The following is a 16,808-nucleotide window of genomic DNA, read 5'->3' on the forward strand; positions in this document are numbered from 1 at the left end:
ACTGCCAGGCCGATGCTCCGCTCCACCAGGCTCTGGAGCATTAAGTTCTGAGCCCGGCGGGAGTGTTTGAGGTTGCACTGCAGGAGCGAGTGTCGTCCACCTTTTCTCCTTCTGTTTACGGGCGGAGAAGGCTCCGTTTCCATGGCCTTCTCCGAGCCGTTCCCCTTGCTGTCGTCACGACCGACCTCCTCTTTGTCTCCTCTAGCCTCCGGACGCCTGTCAACGTCTTTGTCCCTTTACTCGCCGTCGCGTCACTACCTTCGTCAGGAGCGGGCCTTATCTCTTGTACGGTCCTCCCCTTGCGGGCCGGTAGTTTACACGCTGGAGATCCCAACCGGTGCGACGCGGGCAGTCACAAGTTCGCGCATACCGGGCATTTATGTACTCGTACCAGGCAGTCCCTTGCACGATGCCCTTCCATACCGCACCGGTAGCAACGATCCGACCGGTCAACCGCTGACGAGCAAATCCGGCGCACGTGGCCCGTCTCTAGGCATTTGTAGCACTGAAGTTGGAATGCAGGGAGAGAGGAGACCCTTGCCGCTGACCATCCTATGTGGAGCTTGCCTCCTGGTAGAGCGTCTCCTTCCCCGCCGCCGCCGCCGATTTTCCTTGCCGCAGTCAGCGGGCAACGCAGCCACACCGAGCCGAGGCCTCGGGGAGCGGCGCGTATAACACCAATGCTGACCTCCGCGGCTTGGCAACCCCCCGCCACGGCGACAGCGGCTGCCACCTCTTCCGGGGTGATGGAATACTCCAGTCCGGTCACCCTCAATTCCGCCATCTTCCGCGGTACGGTGACCTTGGTGGGGAAGCTCCGAAGGGCACCCGCCATCTTTTCGGCCAGTCGTGATGCTTTGCTGCTAGCGTCCTAGCCCGCGATCTCGAATATGAGAGCACCTGTTATTGCTCTCCTCGGTTTCATTGCTGCGATGCCAAGGTCAGAGGGTTTGATCTCCCTCATGACCACTGACATCGCGTTCCCATATGTGAAGCCAGAGCTATTCCTCACGGTGAGCGTCACCACCGCGCGTCGGGGGAGGGGGGGAAGCCTAGGCAAGCCCGTTACCCGCGCGTCCCACCCGTCGGTGTGTCGCCCCTTGATCCTATCGCTGTTCTTGGCTCCCGCGCCCCTTGCGGGTTCTTCGCCGTACGTAGAGGTGCTGGAGGCCGGGCGGCCACATTAGCGAACGTCTTCGCCTTTGGTCCCTTGCAACTGTTGTTGTTGAAATCCACCGCCCCGGGTGCTGAGAACCCTGTTTGCCTCGGTGGCAACAGCAACGATGACGACGTCCGTTCCCCGGATCTCCCGCTCCTCGACGGTGCGTGGGTCGCCGGAAGGGGCTGCGCCACCGGCCCTCTGCCTTTATGTTTTGCTCCTCCCCTTCTTCTTCTCGCGACGGTGACGAAACCTTCTGTCTCGTCGCTCCATGACTCGGCCGTTGAGCGCGAGGCGCCCCTTGCCGATCGCAGCCGTGAAGGCGCGGCTCTTGCGGCAGTGTCAAAGCCCGGGGGGTCATCTCCTTATGTATGAACTCGCCTCACCATTCCTCCAGCTTGCGGAGGAATAGAGTCCTGAGGCCCTCGAGAGGACCTCGAGGTCCTGAGCCTCCAAGTTCCACCGGTCTCTTTCCCATAGCTGCTTCGCCGCTCCCCGTCCGATCGGAACGGCAGAGACGGCGCGACTTCCGCCGCGTGAGCCGTGGAGGCGAGGGAGGGCCCATTGTCCCTCACCGAATTATATCGTTTAGTTTTGTTGTAAAATGTTACACCATTTTTATGAAAATTCACATTCATATTGTTCAAGTGCCGCCCCTGGCGTTTGAACTTTACATTTTTTTAGAGGAGATGCTCCGGAAGGTCATTAGAAAGGAAATTTATGTCTTAAGAATTCGTGAGAAGTTGGATGTCGTTGCTAAGAAGAGACACTGACGTACGGAAGGCAGGTTTTTTGTATATAGAAAGAAATATAACGATTTTTCAGATAAATGATTAGGTTGACAAATGTATACTTTGGAAAAATCTAAAAAATAAGACGTATAAGGTTAGGAACCTGCCATATGATGATTTGCAAAAGGATAGAAGTCGTTAAAATATGCCTTCTCTCATTCGTATGCTATTCGACATTCGTAGTGATAAAAGGAGTGCGCTAATGAATTCACGCAAACGCGTTTTAAAATTTCGGGAAACTCTTCGTTTAGAAATTGAGTAAGTTACTGATTGATTTTGAATATAAATGCAGACATCCTTTCTAAGCAATGTCATAAATGAATTTATTTAGAAATAACACGAATGAAAAGACAAAATGGAACTGATAATAAGCCCCTTCTTCGTAAAATTGTATTTATATTGTTTTTGTTTAAAGGAGAAAAACATAACGTTTAAATGGTCAGTACTCAATACATAATATTATCCATAGCAACATTACCATACTGGATATTTTGGTGATCTGATTTATCCAGTACAACCTGAAATAACCGAAAATATATGAATTTATATTAGTTCCTATTTTTTTACACGAAGATACTTTTATGTGCACCTTGATAACCGTTGTCGACCTGTTGACTTAAAGTCTTGTTTCAGAATAAATTTCCTAATTCCCATCAGGTAAACTGCGACATACTTATCCCAATCCATATCCTCTAAATCTAGTTTGACCATATCGCTGTCGTTCAACATTTTTACCTTCCTCGCCAAGTTTGAACAGTTATCCCTTTGGAAAGTCCATTCGTACAAGATGAAATATTGTAGCGATGTGAACGGCTTATTGCCACTTTTTAGAAGTTTCATCAATCTGAAATATTATCTTTAGTTATTATTAAAGATGAAGTCAGAGATTATCTCAGAAACATTGTTCTCGTTGTTTGAGAATTTATAGAATACTCACATTGGTTTACTACCTTGGAATCTTAAAAATATATCGATGACAAACGCAGGCAAAACATGTGGAATTACACTTAGAACGTTGTAAATATGTTTATTAGCTATAATTGGACAACCCGGGTACCATAGCGTATCGTTCAGTGGCGTTTCTATGTTACACTTTATCGTAGCATCTATTATCTGACCTTATCTTGTCAATTAAAATAGTTATATTTCTACAATTAATCGAATTACGCTTAAAGTAAGGTTTAGTAATATCCGAGTATTTCAGAAAATATTATGCAATTAAATAAGTACTACATTATATTCACTATTTTTCTAAATTAACGTATTGAGATCAAATGTGGACTTTTGTATTCTACGTTTGTTTGCGCTTCCATTGTCCACGTTACTTAAATAAACTGAAACTTTTGGAATACTCTAACAATCGAATCACGATAGATGAAAAAAATTCGTAATAAATATTACGTAAAAGGGTATGCGTTACTCGTGCAGTTGTATACTTTAACTTCATGATCACGATGTAGCGTGACATGCCATGCAGTACATATTATCGTGTCGACTACGAAATCGACTGGCACTACATCCAATCTTGCATCTCTCCTACCTCGTATCGCTGTTGCACATCCTTTGCCAATTAGCAGAAAGGAACCTGGTAACATTAAATTGGTTTAGAAATTATTTGTAATTTTTGATTAGCTGAAATGTAATGTTAAATAGATAGGAATGAATTCTCGTATTAGTGAGCTACAACATACTTAAACTATAATAATGATAATCTAGTGGAAAGCCTCACATTTAGCCACTCACAACCTAACCGATTAACTCCACTTTGTGAAATGTAAGGTGTATTGAGCAATTACTATTGAATAATATCTATTAAAATACCTGTAATTCCAGAAATATTCTGTATCCAACCAGGATATGGTTCTTTCAGAGAAGCACCAATTATGCTTGGTCGTACTATCGCAACTGGCAGGTGTTTACTATTGCTTGCTACAATCTGCTCTGCTAAATTCTTACTGAATGTGTATGTATTTGGATAAGTTTTTAAAATGCTATTTTCTATTAGCTTTATCGAAGTTTCATCGAGTTTGTCACACATATTGATTACCGCTGGAGGATTCAAGTTCGTACTGCAAATTCAATAATAAGTGAACATATTCTGCACGATATAATTCTAATTATAATATTCGTAAACCATGGAACTACGTTTGCGTATAATTTATTCTTACGTATAAACTTTTTCCTCAATCTCATCTAGGTTCGCATTACTATAAGCTGTGCTAACCGGATGCCTCAGTTCGTTCCAAAGTTCGATGACACGAGCGGTACCTTTTGTATTCACATTAACAGCCACGTGTAACGGCTCATTGAATCTCACAGTGGCCGCGGCGTGAAACACTATGTTTACTTTCTCTAACAACAGATTTCTATCGTCTTGCGAAAGACCTAAATCCGGCAGACTTACATCACCTTTCACGGGGTAAACTCTGCTCAAAACTGAGGGGTGTTTCGCTTTGATGCCATCGTAAATCTGAAGACGAAAAATTCCAGTAATGGAAGTTAATCAATTTGTCTCCTGACAGGCTTAAACTTTGAACGAAACAAGAATATATTTACGAACGGGATCATCCATGATCTTCTTAAATCGTTGTTCTATCGTTTCGTTCGTTTTTGCACGAATTAGAATACAAATGGCAGCGATGCGTGGACATACGCGCATCAATTTTTCCAAGAGACCTGTTCCAAGGAAACCGGTTACTCCAGTCACAAGAATCCCACTACCAGCGTAGAATTCATCGAGAGTATTCAACCCTTTATTCATCGCATTTTCATTTTCTTTATTGACTGTATCCATGTTTCAGGATCTCCACAATTGCAGTCCCTGTTTGCCACTGAATTATCAAATAGTAAATTGGAAAGTTTTTATAATAATATCTAAAATTTGTTATAGTTGTAATCTTCAGCTTAACACGTTCGTCGTCCAACCTGATTCGGCTAAATTTCTCGCGGGGCCCAATACCCGCCGATACGCAGAATGTAAATAGAGCGACAAGCATGAATTCATCATTTATTATCTTCGATTGTTTATCGCCTTCGATTCATTGTTTATCCCCTTCGATTCATTATTTATCTCCTTAGATTCATTGTTTATCGCCTCCGATTCATTGTAAAGAAAAGATTATTCATTTCTGAAATGGAGAAAGCGATAAGCTTTCCAGTTAGAGTATTCGGAAGGATTTCATGGCGGACATCTCACATCTTTCATTTAGTCGAGAAGCATACTTGTGAGACGTACATCAGTGATTTTTTCATCCTCAAAATGTTCAGTAAAGAGCGTGAAAATATATTTGAAAGTGAGAAGAGTAGCGATGATGAAGTCTATAACTATTGTTCGAAGTGCCCAAAATCACCCCAAATGTGTTTGGAATGATTTAACGAATACCATGCGATATAGAATAATGAAATATATTATCCAGAATATAAATTAATAAAAAGTATGGTATAATGTGTTTTTAATATTGTTATGTTGTATATCCTATATATAATATCGTATATTTAATTAACTCGAACAAGATGAGCGTCACGATACTTCGGTGACGGGGTCCCCACGGAAGTATACCCGTCGCATACATATGTGCAACGTGACGACGAACGTGTTAAACAATCTTTTTTATAGTTTTCTTTAGTTTCTCTGTTCTTTGTTTTATTTGTATGTCGGATTCACATTATGATCAGAGTTGAAGGCGTGTAATGAATATTCTCTGCAATTAGCCATCGTTGTTATGCAATCGAGGTAATGTTGATTAGCACAAGTGCGAGTATTGCAGAATCGACAAGTAACCGCGGTGATTGGACACTAATAACAATGGTCTTAGGTTCGATAACGAATCTGCGGTTAACGGGATAACGAATATACTTTCTTCCTAAGTCCAAGTCGGATTCGTAGTTGAAATGTGAAGTATCCACTGGTCATAAAGACGTTGGTTTACTCGCTGACGAGATGACATGAGAATGTACTTTCCGTCGCGGTGATGCTGCAGAGGAAAACTATGATGGAAATGGACGTTGCTGTTAATTGGCTAATTTCTATGTTGGTGGTTAGAGAAAGATGCTAGTCGCCCATAAGAGAATGTTGCTAGCGGGAAGCGTCTTTCATGAGAAAAGCAGATTTCCGTACCTTCCCGTAGTAGGTGACCGAGATACGGACTGTTAGGATAAAGACTGTTTGTCAATTTGAAGGACCTTAGTTAACTAAATCCTTTTTTTTTATATATATATTTTCGTGGAGGAAATCCGCACGGACACCTGCCGCCTCTAAGGGGGAGGGCGGCGTGGTAGTGTCGGAATCCAACCGACTAAAACCTCCACGGAGACTGTCTCTACTGCGTCGAGGGGAGCCCGGGAACCGCAGCGGCGACACACCGGGCCCCCCTCCACGCAATATTCCGTCTATATTACGTCTCTCCCTCTCTCAGAGGGCGTCCGGATTCCCAACCGGACTGTTTGGTATCTCCCGGGTGCTGGAAGGTCCAGCGCCTAACTTCATTCCCCTTCGGAGGTCGCTGCGGCTCTCCCGCACCCCATATAGGCGCGTCTATGGGTACCGCCGCGTCCCCTTCGGCCAATCCTCTCGGGATGGGAGGCCCGCTCCCTCTCCCGCTCCGCCGCCAGTTAACTAAATCCTAAGATATATAGAAGAATCCTCAGCTAGCTGAACATATATCGTGAATGATGCATCGACATCTGGCATTCATCTTGCCTGAAGAATAGGGTCTGTGTGTGGCGAGCCACGGGACAGAGACCGTTGAAATGTTTACCGTTATGTATCGGTACAACTATTTCTTTTTAAGGAGAGCTATGCAATTCTATACTTCTGTTAGGTAAAATGCACATCCCGTGACCGCAGTTACGTTCGGCGACTAGTTGTCGCCTCGAGCCCAGGCTCATTATAGCAAATCTCGGACAATTATAATCAGGTTAACTTATAAAGCACCTCGAGAATACTTAATGTATGTGACTTTTCTGTGCATCCGTGGACGGGACGAACACAGTGCGTGTGTGAAATCTGTATAAACATTGTTTATATATGCTGTTATTCATTAATTACATATGAAGCAAGAGCACTCATATTTTCGATATACCGTTATAAATTTCAACGAGTAAACAGGTTTAATCTATAATCGATGATTTTTCTTAGAAAACGTCACGCAGAATGGATTACGATTTCGAGTTTCACGACCTCTTTTTCTATGACTTGTATGAGGGAAGCTGTTGTCACCCACTTAAGAGAACCATTCGCTCAGTAACCAGGTAGGCCGAACAGCCCGCATATCACGTCTGTTGTAACAATAACAAAAGGAGCCCCCTCCAAAGGGATTAAACTCTCGGTAGAAGGACCTTCCTAAACTAGCGCTAAGTCAGTCCGTTCCAGCATCTCGAGTCAGTCTGTTCTAACATTCCGAACCACGCTGTTGTAACGCTTGAACGGTCACTGTGTTGGATTTCTGCAATAAGTCTCATTGTCGCATACGAAGTCCTATTTTCTTCACCCTATTCGTGAAAGAATCATTTCGTTCGAACCGCGACGCGAGGAGATCACCAGCGATCCGTTAATTTCGCGATCTTTTGTGTCTCCGAAGTGACACTGTCGCTTACGTTAGTTTGATTTGAGGCTCACTCTATACCCCGCTGCCTGACCTGACCGATTTTCGTTCGTGTCAGGAGATTTGCTCGTGCACAGTGATATTTCAGCCGATCTTTAGTTGTAAGTAACTAAAAAATAAAGCCTCAAACGCAATTTTTTTTATTTTTGATTTTCATTTTATTTTACCTTCAAGAATTTGTAAACAAATACTCTTGTCACGTCTCGCGCTCCATACAAGCCATGACGTGATACGTCTTAAAGGGATAAGAGATACGAAGCGTACAAATACTTCAATATCACATAAAATATAAACAAGTACACAACATTATTATTGAACAAAATTAAAATCTAAGAATATCGAAATAGAAACAAGGAAGAATGAGACGTCCACTGACTTGTACCCCACGACAATGCGCAGCACAATAAGCAGACAGTGAAACATATGATGCTATGACTTTCTCATACAGCATCAACAGCTACAAACAACTAGCACGCACCAAAGGATCTAATACCGGCATCAGCAAGCTAACCACATGTTCTCCAGAGTATGAACTATGATCAATAAAAATTAATACCCATTATCTGCAAAAAGAATGCAGCAACAAGGACTAGTAAAAAAAGGGTATCTGAGAATAGTGTCGCTCTTTCGAAGTGTGCGATAAGTTTTTGAAACATTGCTATTCAATCGTTTGCCTTATTTCAAAAATTAACGAACGAGGATCGAAATAATCAAAACAGCTTAATGACTATTTCTGATGGCAGCAACTACCGGTTCGATATAGATATAATTCGAAAAACCCCAGATTCGACATGTAGAGTAACATGTAACGGTTATGAACAGCGAGTATCAATATCAGATCGTAATTGTATATAGTAGAACGTTAATAGCGTTCACAGTTCGCGATATCAACCGAACAATTGCAACCTGACTGATTGCCAATTAGTTGAGAATTCGTATCATACTCTGTACACATTTTATTAGCGTTCATGTATAATGTATTTTAATGTATCATTTCCTTTATTAGATTCAATGAATTCTGATTATAAGACTTTGGTTTGAAACTTATAGTACTCTAGCTATCGAAACAAAACAAAATAAAAACTCGACAGTGGTGTAAATACAGAAGAATTTATAAATATACATAGTGTTGGGAAAGACCAACTGAAATATGTTGTATGTACTGATATATTGAACTGGATCCATTGTGCAACAGCTAATGAAATGATAATGAACAGGTGCCTTTTCAAACGAACGTATTTGAGAAGTGGCCTCAATGACAGAGCACAAACAAATTGAAGCTCATCGCAGTTAATTATGTTGAAAGAATTATGTGACTTAGTAGCCAAGAAGATACGAAATCCATAGATATTTAAGGGAACTGTCAATCAATCTTAAACTGTGCTTGAATAAATGAAATTTCATATGAAAGTGATTTTTCCGTTATCCGTACAGTCACTACATGTTCGAAGAGATACTTTGACGAAGAATCTAAATAATTGTCAGGTATATTTATAAAGAATGTGATAAATAAAATAAGGAAATGTATAACACGTTGACCGCCACGACACCCGTATTCGGGTGTCGCTTATTTGACTACTTGCAAAGGATCGTCGGTTATTTGAAAAAATATTCCAGAGGAAATAATGAAAATATTAAATTGTTATAAAAGTAAGACGAAAATGGTTTATTAAAAAAATTAGCTGAGGTTAGTCGGGACAACTTGGACAATAAGTTGTTTTCTTTAAATTCTTTTGTGCCTTTGTTCGGTCCATTCCAAGTCTTTTATTTGTATAACATACTTTGCATGCGCGTCTAATGCTTCTTCCGGAATCATTTTTCCGAACGGCGATATTATGCTGACTCCATCGAAGACAAGAATTTTTTGTATTTTCAGACAACCCTAATAACTTTGCAGATAATAACTTTCTAAATATTCTAATATTTATATCCTTTCTTGTTGCAATTTTGGCAACCGTCAAAGCTTTACAACAGAAATTCTCAGGAGTTGAACGCCAAGTTTTCTGTACCTGATTGATTTGATTCCTTTTCTAATTTTGGTGGCATAAGAAACCATTTGGCCGGAATAATCTATAGCACACTTTCCTTCATAATATTCAACAACAGCCAATGGTTTTAATATTGCGAACAAACGAAACGAGAGATCAATAGAGTACCAGTAGTACTTCCTTTCAGTTCTTTAGCAGCAGAGAACGCTTGGTACTGCAGTGCGCGTGGCCTGAAGGAGATTTCCTTGAAAACACGCGTGGCAGTCAACGTGTTAAAATGTAAAATAACTAAAATATTTCGCATGATTAATATAGTCTCCGCGGAGTGTATGTTCAACTTTCATAAACACGAGAAGTCGAAGCAAGTCCTAACAATAAATAGTGAAATACCGTTCATAATCTCAACTTTTTCCAGAAAATAGCCAAAGTTTCACGTAACTATCATATAAAGTCGAATGTTCCGATCACCTTTACTGATTCGTTATAAATTATTGAATAACCACAATAATGAACCACTTTTACTGCGTAAAGTGTAGAATACAAAATGAATATTTTGAGAATTCAAAAACTGCATTTAAACCATTGTAGTAATTAATGATCCGATGGAATTTTTGGTAATATATTTGGTATATTGGTAATGATGATTAATAGTTAATATAAAACACGATTGGAATAGAGACTGTTCACAGAGGAATCGTAATGAAAATAGCAATGTCTACAGAAAAACTACATGTGCATTAAGTATTCTTCAGGAATCTACTGATGGCCGTACGATATTTTGCATATATCACAAACGAGTTCCATAAAAACTACTGGTCACTGCTTATTACAATACTCACTCAAGTGCACATGAAATAGGAAGTCGGGAAACACGAAAAAAATTATTTAATCTTATACTCGAAGAACTAATTAAGGTATTATGAAGTATTGTGAAGTATCGCGTAATAATACATATCAATGGACAGGTAAATGAAAAATTATATGTATCGCATTGAATAGCTCTTTTATTAAAGTTTTCAATTTCATGTCTTTCGACTCAATCGATGACGTAAGCAACCAGAGACAAATGTTTTTGTTACGTTACCAGGGTAATGAAATCTTGCGCATTATTGTGACAAATGATTAGCAAATGAACTGAATGTTCACATTCTAAGCATGTAAATACATCAGTAAATGTAAATCAGTCAGTATAGCCAGTACGTCAATAGATCTGTGCGGATCATCTACCGTACCTTCTAAAACTACTTTTTTATTGTTGTGCATTTTGTTATTTCAATGTTCGTGTTTTAATTTGTAAGGAAACAGCCTTTATAAAAATCATTTACATTTTCAATCTGTTGCAATTTATAACAAAAATTATTTTATGAAATAGGCCCTAATTCTATTAAAGTAGAAAAATGATACACAGATGTAAAGAAAATGAAATTCAAAGTGAATTGTTGTTTGATGATTTATTTGATGCACCAAACGACACTTCCGACGAAAATGAATTTAGTGTGATTGGACATAGAAGAAGACTGAATAAGAAATATAATGTTTCATGTGAAAGTGAAGATTCAGAGATGGAGGCTGATGAGCCTATAATTGAAGAATGAACTGATGAGGATACATTTCCAAATGGAACCTTTTGAAAGAATTAATTTTACGTCGACATCATTACAAAGAAACTGCAGTGTGAAGGAAGCTGTTGATTGTATATTTGGCAATCAATTTTTCCAAATTATTTCTGAAGAAAAAAGTTATCATTTACAAAATCTACATAAATATAAGGCTGATTCTAAACAAGGAAAATGGAGGAATTCTTCTTCAGAAAAATTTATTTCACCTTACTGATCAGTATCTATCATATTACTCAATATCGAGAAAAAAAATTAAATGGCCGAAAAAGGTAGTATTATACCCCACCAACTGCGGCCTGTCCAATGCATTTATGTTCTATAATTTTTGTAATAATGAAAAAATGAAATATGAAGATTTACTACTTACCTGATGATATTGTGGACGACGGAAGAAAAATCAGCGGATGCAGTTATAGATATGGAACAATGTATTTCAAATACAACAAATCATCTACGCATTGACTTACCATATAGACTCTCTGATAATATGAAACAGTATATACTTGAACCAATAACGAGTAAAGGCAAGAAGAAGTTCCCAACCAAACAATGTAAAGTCTGTTTATCCAATGGAAAAAAGAGCGAATCGAGATACTGTTGCAAATCGTTCCGAACACCATTGTACAATGGAGTATGCTTTACCAGATATCATACCGGAAAGCATTATTCAAGTTAGTGAAATAAATAATATTTAAAATGTAAAAGATCTTATATAATTGTTGAGAATTGTGGATGTTAATTGCCGAAATAAAAGTAAAGGAACACCAAGGTTACACATACAATTCATATTAAAATAGTTTTAGATTTATTTAGTAAACGATTTCCAGGATCTTCGTCGATGTGTAGTATGAAAGGAGAGACGTTATAGCACTCCCCTAGACAAGGATGGAACACATATAAATGGTAAGGGTACCGTCGCCTTTCGGTAGCACTTACCATATTCTTTTTTTTTTTTTTCAGTCACTGGATATTCGGCGCTCACTTTGAGCGTCTAATACCGTCGGTCGAGGCGACGGCGAACGCTTTGGGACGCTTGCAGCCTCGGCTGGGCGGACCCGGTGTCGGCGTAGTGCGAGCAAAGCTCCTCTACGGAGCTTTGATCTGGGCAGGGGACCTGAGGGCCAGCAGCTGCAGTCTCCGAGCGATCAGGAGACTGCACAGGTCGGTGGCCAGCAGAATTACGAGGGGTTTTCGCACCATTTCGGCAGCGGCAGCGGCGGTGCTCGCTGGGCTTCCCCCGTTCGAGCTACAAGCCCTGAGGTGTCGCGAGATTTATCTCCGTAATCGTGGTCTGCTGGACGAAGTTGGAACGACGGGCGCGGACGTGGAGGCGCGGGCTCTGCGGGAGCTGCTCGACAGATGGCGCGCCGGCCTCGACTGGGACGTTTGGCTGGACGGAGGCGCACCCCCCCCCCTCCTGACCTACAGAGTGACGCAGGTGCTCACAGGACATGGATGCTTCGGCGAGTATTTACGCCGAATCGGGAAGGAAGCGACCGCGCTTTGCCATCACTGCGACGCAAGCGTGGACTCGGCGCAGCACACGCTGGAACATTGCCCGGCGTGGGCAGCACTGCGACACTATCTCATCGGGGAAATATGGTTCGACCTCTCGCCACCGGCGATTTTTGAAGCGCTGTTGACGAGCGAAAGGAGCAGGAAGGCCGTAGCCTCCTTCTGCGAGCTAGTTATGCTGCGGAAGGAGGTGGCGGAGCGGGAGAGGGAGCGGACTTCCCATCCCGAGAGGATTGGCCGACGAGGGCGTGGCTGTGCCCGTGGACGCGCCTACATGGGGCGCGCGGGTGCCGCAGCGACCTCTGAAAGGGATTGAAGTTACGTGTTGGACCTTCCATCACCCGGGAGGCACCAAGCAATCCGGTTGGGGTCCGGACGGCCCCTGGGAGAGTGCGAGACGTAATACGGACAGAATGTTGTGCGCGGGGGGCCCGGTGTGTCGCCACAGCGGTTCCCGGGCACCCCTCGTTCGCAACAGGGACGGTCATCGTGGAGGTTTTGGTCGGTTGGAGTCCGACATTACCACGCCGCTCTTCCCCCTAGAGGCAGCGGGTGTCCGTGCGGGTTTCCTCCACGAAAAACAAAAAAAGAAAAAAGGATTTTCGTCGATGTACATTTGCACGCGTCTCGGCACTTTCTTCGTCTCGCCATCTTCCATATCAGACTGCCAATGTAACAGTTACATTCATCTGTTTTCCGAGACGCCGCGCACACACTTACTTTAAGACACTCATATTCACATATGTGTGTCAATACTTCACGGTCAATTTAGTCTAGCACATAAAATTATACATATCTCAATAATAATAAATAGATGTATAAAATATATAGTAATATTTAAGAACACTTTATGCGAATGTAATTCCAAATGCACACTAAAAATGTGCATATATGCATCCTATTGCTTGCCAAGCATACTTCTGGAGCGTTCAAAAATGTGCTCTACGCAATGTGTTAAAAAGATCACCTGAGATATCGTGACTGTTCCTAAGTAATTTCGAGAAAATCATACAAAAAATAGTGGAAGCTTTGGTGAAGAATACCATAAATTCTTCTTTGTGAATAAACTCTCCACTATTGCTTTGATACCTAACATACTTTAGCGGCTTTTGAATTTGGTTAGAGGGTAGAATAGTTCTGGAAAGACAAAATCATTTCGACATCCAAGGAGAAACGTTAGGAGAACTGTATAAACATAAAGTTGAATTTAATTGTAGTCGTAGTATAGGATTAAGTTATTCTGCTGTAGATCTTTTTAGTCTTTCTTATTGTTAGGTCCTTAACTTCCTTCCTTTATTTATTGTTTTGTTTGTTATTTAAAAATTTTTTATTTCGTTTTAACGTGAGTGATTTGGAAATATTTTGTATATTAACATACCCGTTTATAGATAATTGGTAGAAATCAAATGCGACGCTTGACGAAGCACCTGTGACATCAACCACATCTCAATCCACATCAGAGATCAGACCACACACTGCGAGCAAGATGGCAGCCAGATGTCTACACATCCTTACTGGGTACCCTCAATAATTTTAGGGACCAACCATAAATCTGGGCATTTTCATAGTTAAGGTCTTTCAGATTAAATCTTTTAGTTCAAGACTTCATTAAATTTATTGTCTACTACGGAAGGAAACGGGAAACTTGGTTTTTCCTTCATTCGGTGTCTCCCACTAGCAACTTTCTCTCGAGGGCACCTGGGATCCTTCCTTGCCCACCAACCTTCTTTTTATCCAATCAGAAGCAATGGCTATTGCCCTCACTTTTCTAGCCAAAATTGTTGTTAACAAATCCAATGGTCTCATGCGCTAAACACACCCCTCACTAGCATTCCTCCACAGGGCACCGTCACCGTACTTCACTGACTTCCCATCCTTTGATCAATCAACATATCTCTCCTAATCGCAAATTTGCCAAATCTCTTTACTAATCACTAAGTCGCTAAATAGCTGAACCCATCTCTCGGTTCAGATCTTACGATTTATATCTCTCACGATACTGTAACTCACTACTTGCAAGGCACTCCTATTACAATTAACGTGATCTTGCTAATAACTTTTCGAGTCGAACACCTCTAACCTTATTGTAAACGACATTACAATTTAACATCGTAACCTTACTCCGCGTGTCTCTCCGAACATTTATATAAGCCGCGAGACAATTTGCTGAAATAAAGAATATATTATAACCTGTTTACTAATTCAACCACCTCCATTATCCTGACCGAAATAGGGGATCATCAGTTCGTGGCGTCGATTATCCAGGAGGATAAGGGGAATTTACGACTCCCGTTGAGGTGCCACCTTCGCGATCGCGTCTCTTCACGAACGGTCAACTAAACACACGATGAATATGGATTCTTCAAGTCTCAGCGCGTTTTATTTTTGACTTATATTCCAGTGGCGCCATAAATGCAATGATTAATATTTCAGCCTTTCAAGCTTGTTAGTTAGTAATGTTGAGGTTATTAGATATATGTGAATACAAAGGAACGCGTGGATAAATTGTAAGGTAGAAAAATATATTTTACAACTAGTGTAAATACAAAGTTCGGAATATAATATGAGCTGATCCAGATCCGCACGCTAGCAGTGTTACCCTATGACTGAATACCTTGAAGTCAACGTCGCCTATTTACGGTTTGCCTTTGACGCAGTCTTTTGTCTATACGCTGTCGATGGCTTCAGTGGTTGAGAAAACTAAAAGATTAGATGTAGAGTTTCCATAGAAGTGATGACCACTTCAACAAGTAACATTACGTATAATTTTTATGTTTCAATATATGATTATATAGAATATCAGGAAAATTAGAAAATCATAAATAAAAAAACATCGTACAGTGCTGCAATACACGTATAATGTTGCGAATTGCTTGTAATATTTAATAAATAATACATGCATTGTGAATATGTGTGCGTCAATGCTAGCTTATTTTCTTGGAAACATCAAGGAAGAAATGTAGTATTTAAACTATTTAAATAGGGTCCCGTCATGAATGTTTTAACACTTTTTGTTGACTGAGATGTTAAATCTGAATTTTGCAATTTTCATGAAGAATAAAATATTCCTGCGCAACCTATAGCCTTATATAATCTAAACGATTTACCAATGAATGGTAAGAAGTATAGAGTAAAAGATAGTAAGTCTCTAGCCTACCATAACATAATTCGCCCTCTGTTTGATCGAGATTAATACAAATAGGTCACCGAAAAATTGACTTTGCTCTTGAAGTTCAAGATCAAAGGATCACACTTTTCTGCTTGCATCGTATTTGTTACGACCATTCGCGGAGAGACGCGTTTGCGAGAAAGCACGTCAACAAGAATCGTAAATACCCGTTACGATTAGAAAATCAACGCCACGATCTGATCGATCCCCTTATTTCTGTTACGATGATAGGTGTGGTTAGGTTGAGCTTACACTGTGTTAATACGTGTATAATAGCATTTATTCCAGCAGCTTTGTAAAGATGAATACGTCGGTACAAGATAAATAAGAAACCCGTCGCAGACGTTTCGATTACTCTAACGATGAAAAAGAAGTAGTACTTTGATTTAAGGGTAGAACCCATTCCAGACTTGTTGACTGTTCTAACGTCGAAAAGAAAGTAGTAAGGAAGTGACGATGCTATGTCGGAGGAGAACTAGTGATGGGTGTGTCTAGCGTTCGGAACCATCGGATTTGATAATGACATTATTGGTCGGGAAAGTGAGGACAGTAGACATTGCTTCTGATTGGCTAATAAGACAGTTGGTGCACGAGGAAGGGTCCTAGCCGCCTTCGATAGAAAGTTAATAGCAGGAAGCATCGTACATGAGAAAAACTAACTTTCCCGTGTTTTCCCGTAGTAAATCATAAACCTTAGAAAACGCTTCAGTAAAAAGATCTTTGTTCGATCTGAAGGACTTTAGCTAAAATTTTCTGAGATTTATGGTCGGTTCTTGAGAATCTTGAGGGTACGCAATAAGGATGTGCGATCATCTGGCTGCGATCCTGCCCGCGATGTGTGGCCTGGTCTAGGTAGAGAGTCGGCCGACATAACGTCTTCCCCCCGTTGAGAGGGTACCGATCAAGTGATATGGTGTGAGTTTGTGAGGTGGATCTCTTGTCAGACTTCGTTGCTGTTGACTGT

The 16,808-nt window shown here is 41.0% G+C and overlaps 1 protein-coding gene and 1 non-coding gene across 2 annotated transcripts; one reads left to right on the forward strand and one right to left on the reverse strand.

The window, feature by feature from the left end:
• Positions 1–2,374: 2,374 nt before the first annotated feature.
• LOC132915367 (putative fatty acyl-CoA reductase CG5065) lies at positions 2,375–4,744 on the reverse strand. The gene is made up of 7 exons (XM_060975169.1): positions 4,511–4,744; positions 4,119–4,420; positions 3,772–4,019; positions 3,351–3,535; positions 2,888–3,063; positions 2,540–2,794; positions 2,375–2,468 (listed from the first exon to the last, which is right to left on the reverse strand). The coding sequence occupies exons 1-7, from the start codon at positions 4,742–4,744 to the stop codon at positions 2,390–2,392; spliced, it is 1,479 nt and encodes a 492-aa protein (XP_060831152.1). The 3' UTR covers positions 2,375–2,389.
• Positions 4,745–12,000: 7,256 nt separating this feature from the next.
• LOC132915380 (U6atac minor spliceosomal RNA) lies at positions 12,001–12,107 on the forward strand. Its single transcript, XR_009659843.1, has one exon. It is a non-coding gene; the product is annotated as a U6atac minor spliceosomal RNA (small nuclear RNA).
• Positions 12,108–16,808: the final 4,701 nt, after the last annotated feature.

The sequence above is a fragment of the Bombus pascuorum genome, chromosome 16 (assembly GCF_905332965.1).
Source record: "Bombus pascuorum chromosome 16, iyBomPasc1.1, whole genome shotgun sequence".
In the NCBI taxonomy this organism is placed as follows: Eukaryota; Metazoa; Arthropoda; class Insecta; order Hymenoptera; family Apidae; genus Bombus; species Bombus pascuorum.

Bases quoted from the DNA above. Each gene is read 5' to 3' on its own strand.
- LOC132915367 (XM_060975169.1), bottom strand. From the start codon at position 4,744: ATGGATACAGTCAATAAAGAAAATGAAAATGCGATGAATAAAGGGTTG. The intron at 4,421-4,510 runs GTTCGTAAATAT...TTTCGTCTTCAG, and splicing joins AGAAGATCATGGATGATCCC to ATTTACGATGGCATCAAAGC. The intron at 3,536-3,771 runs GTATTTTAATAG...TAATGTTACCAG, and splicing joins GAATATTTCTGGAATTACAG to GTTCCTTTCTGCTAATTGGC.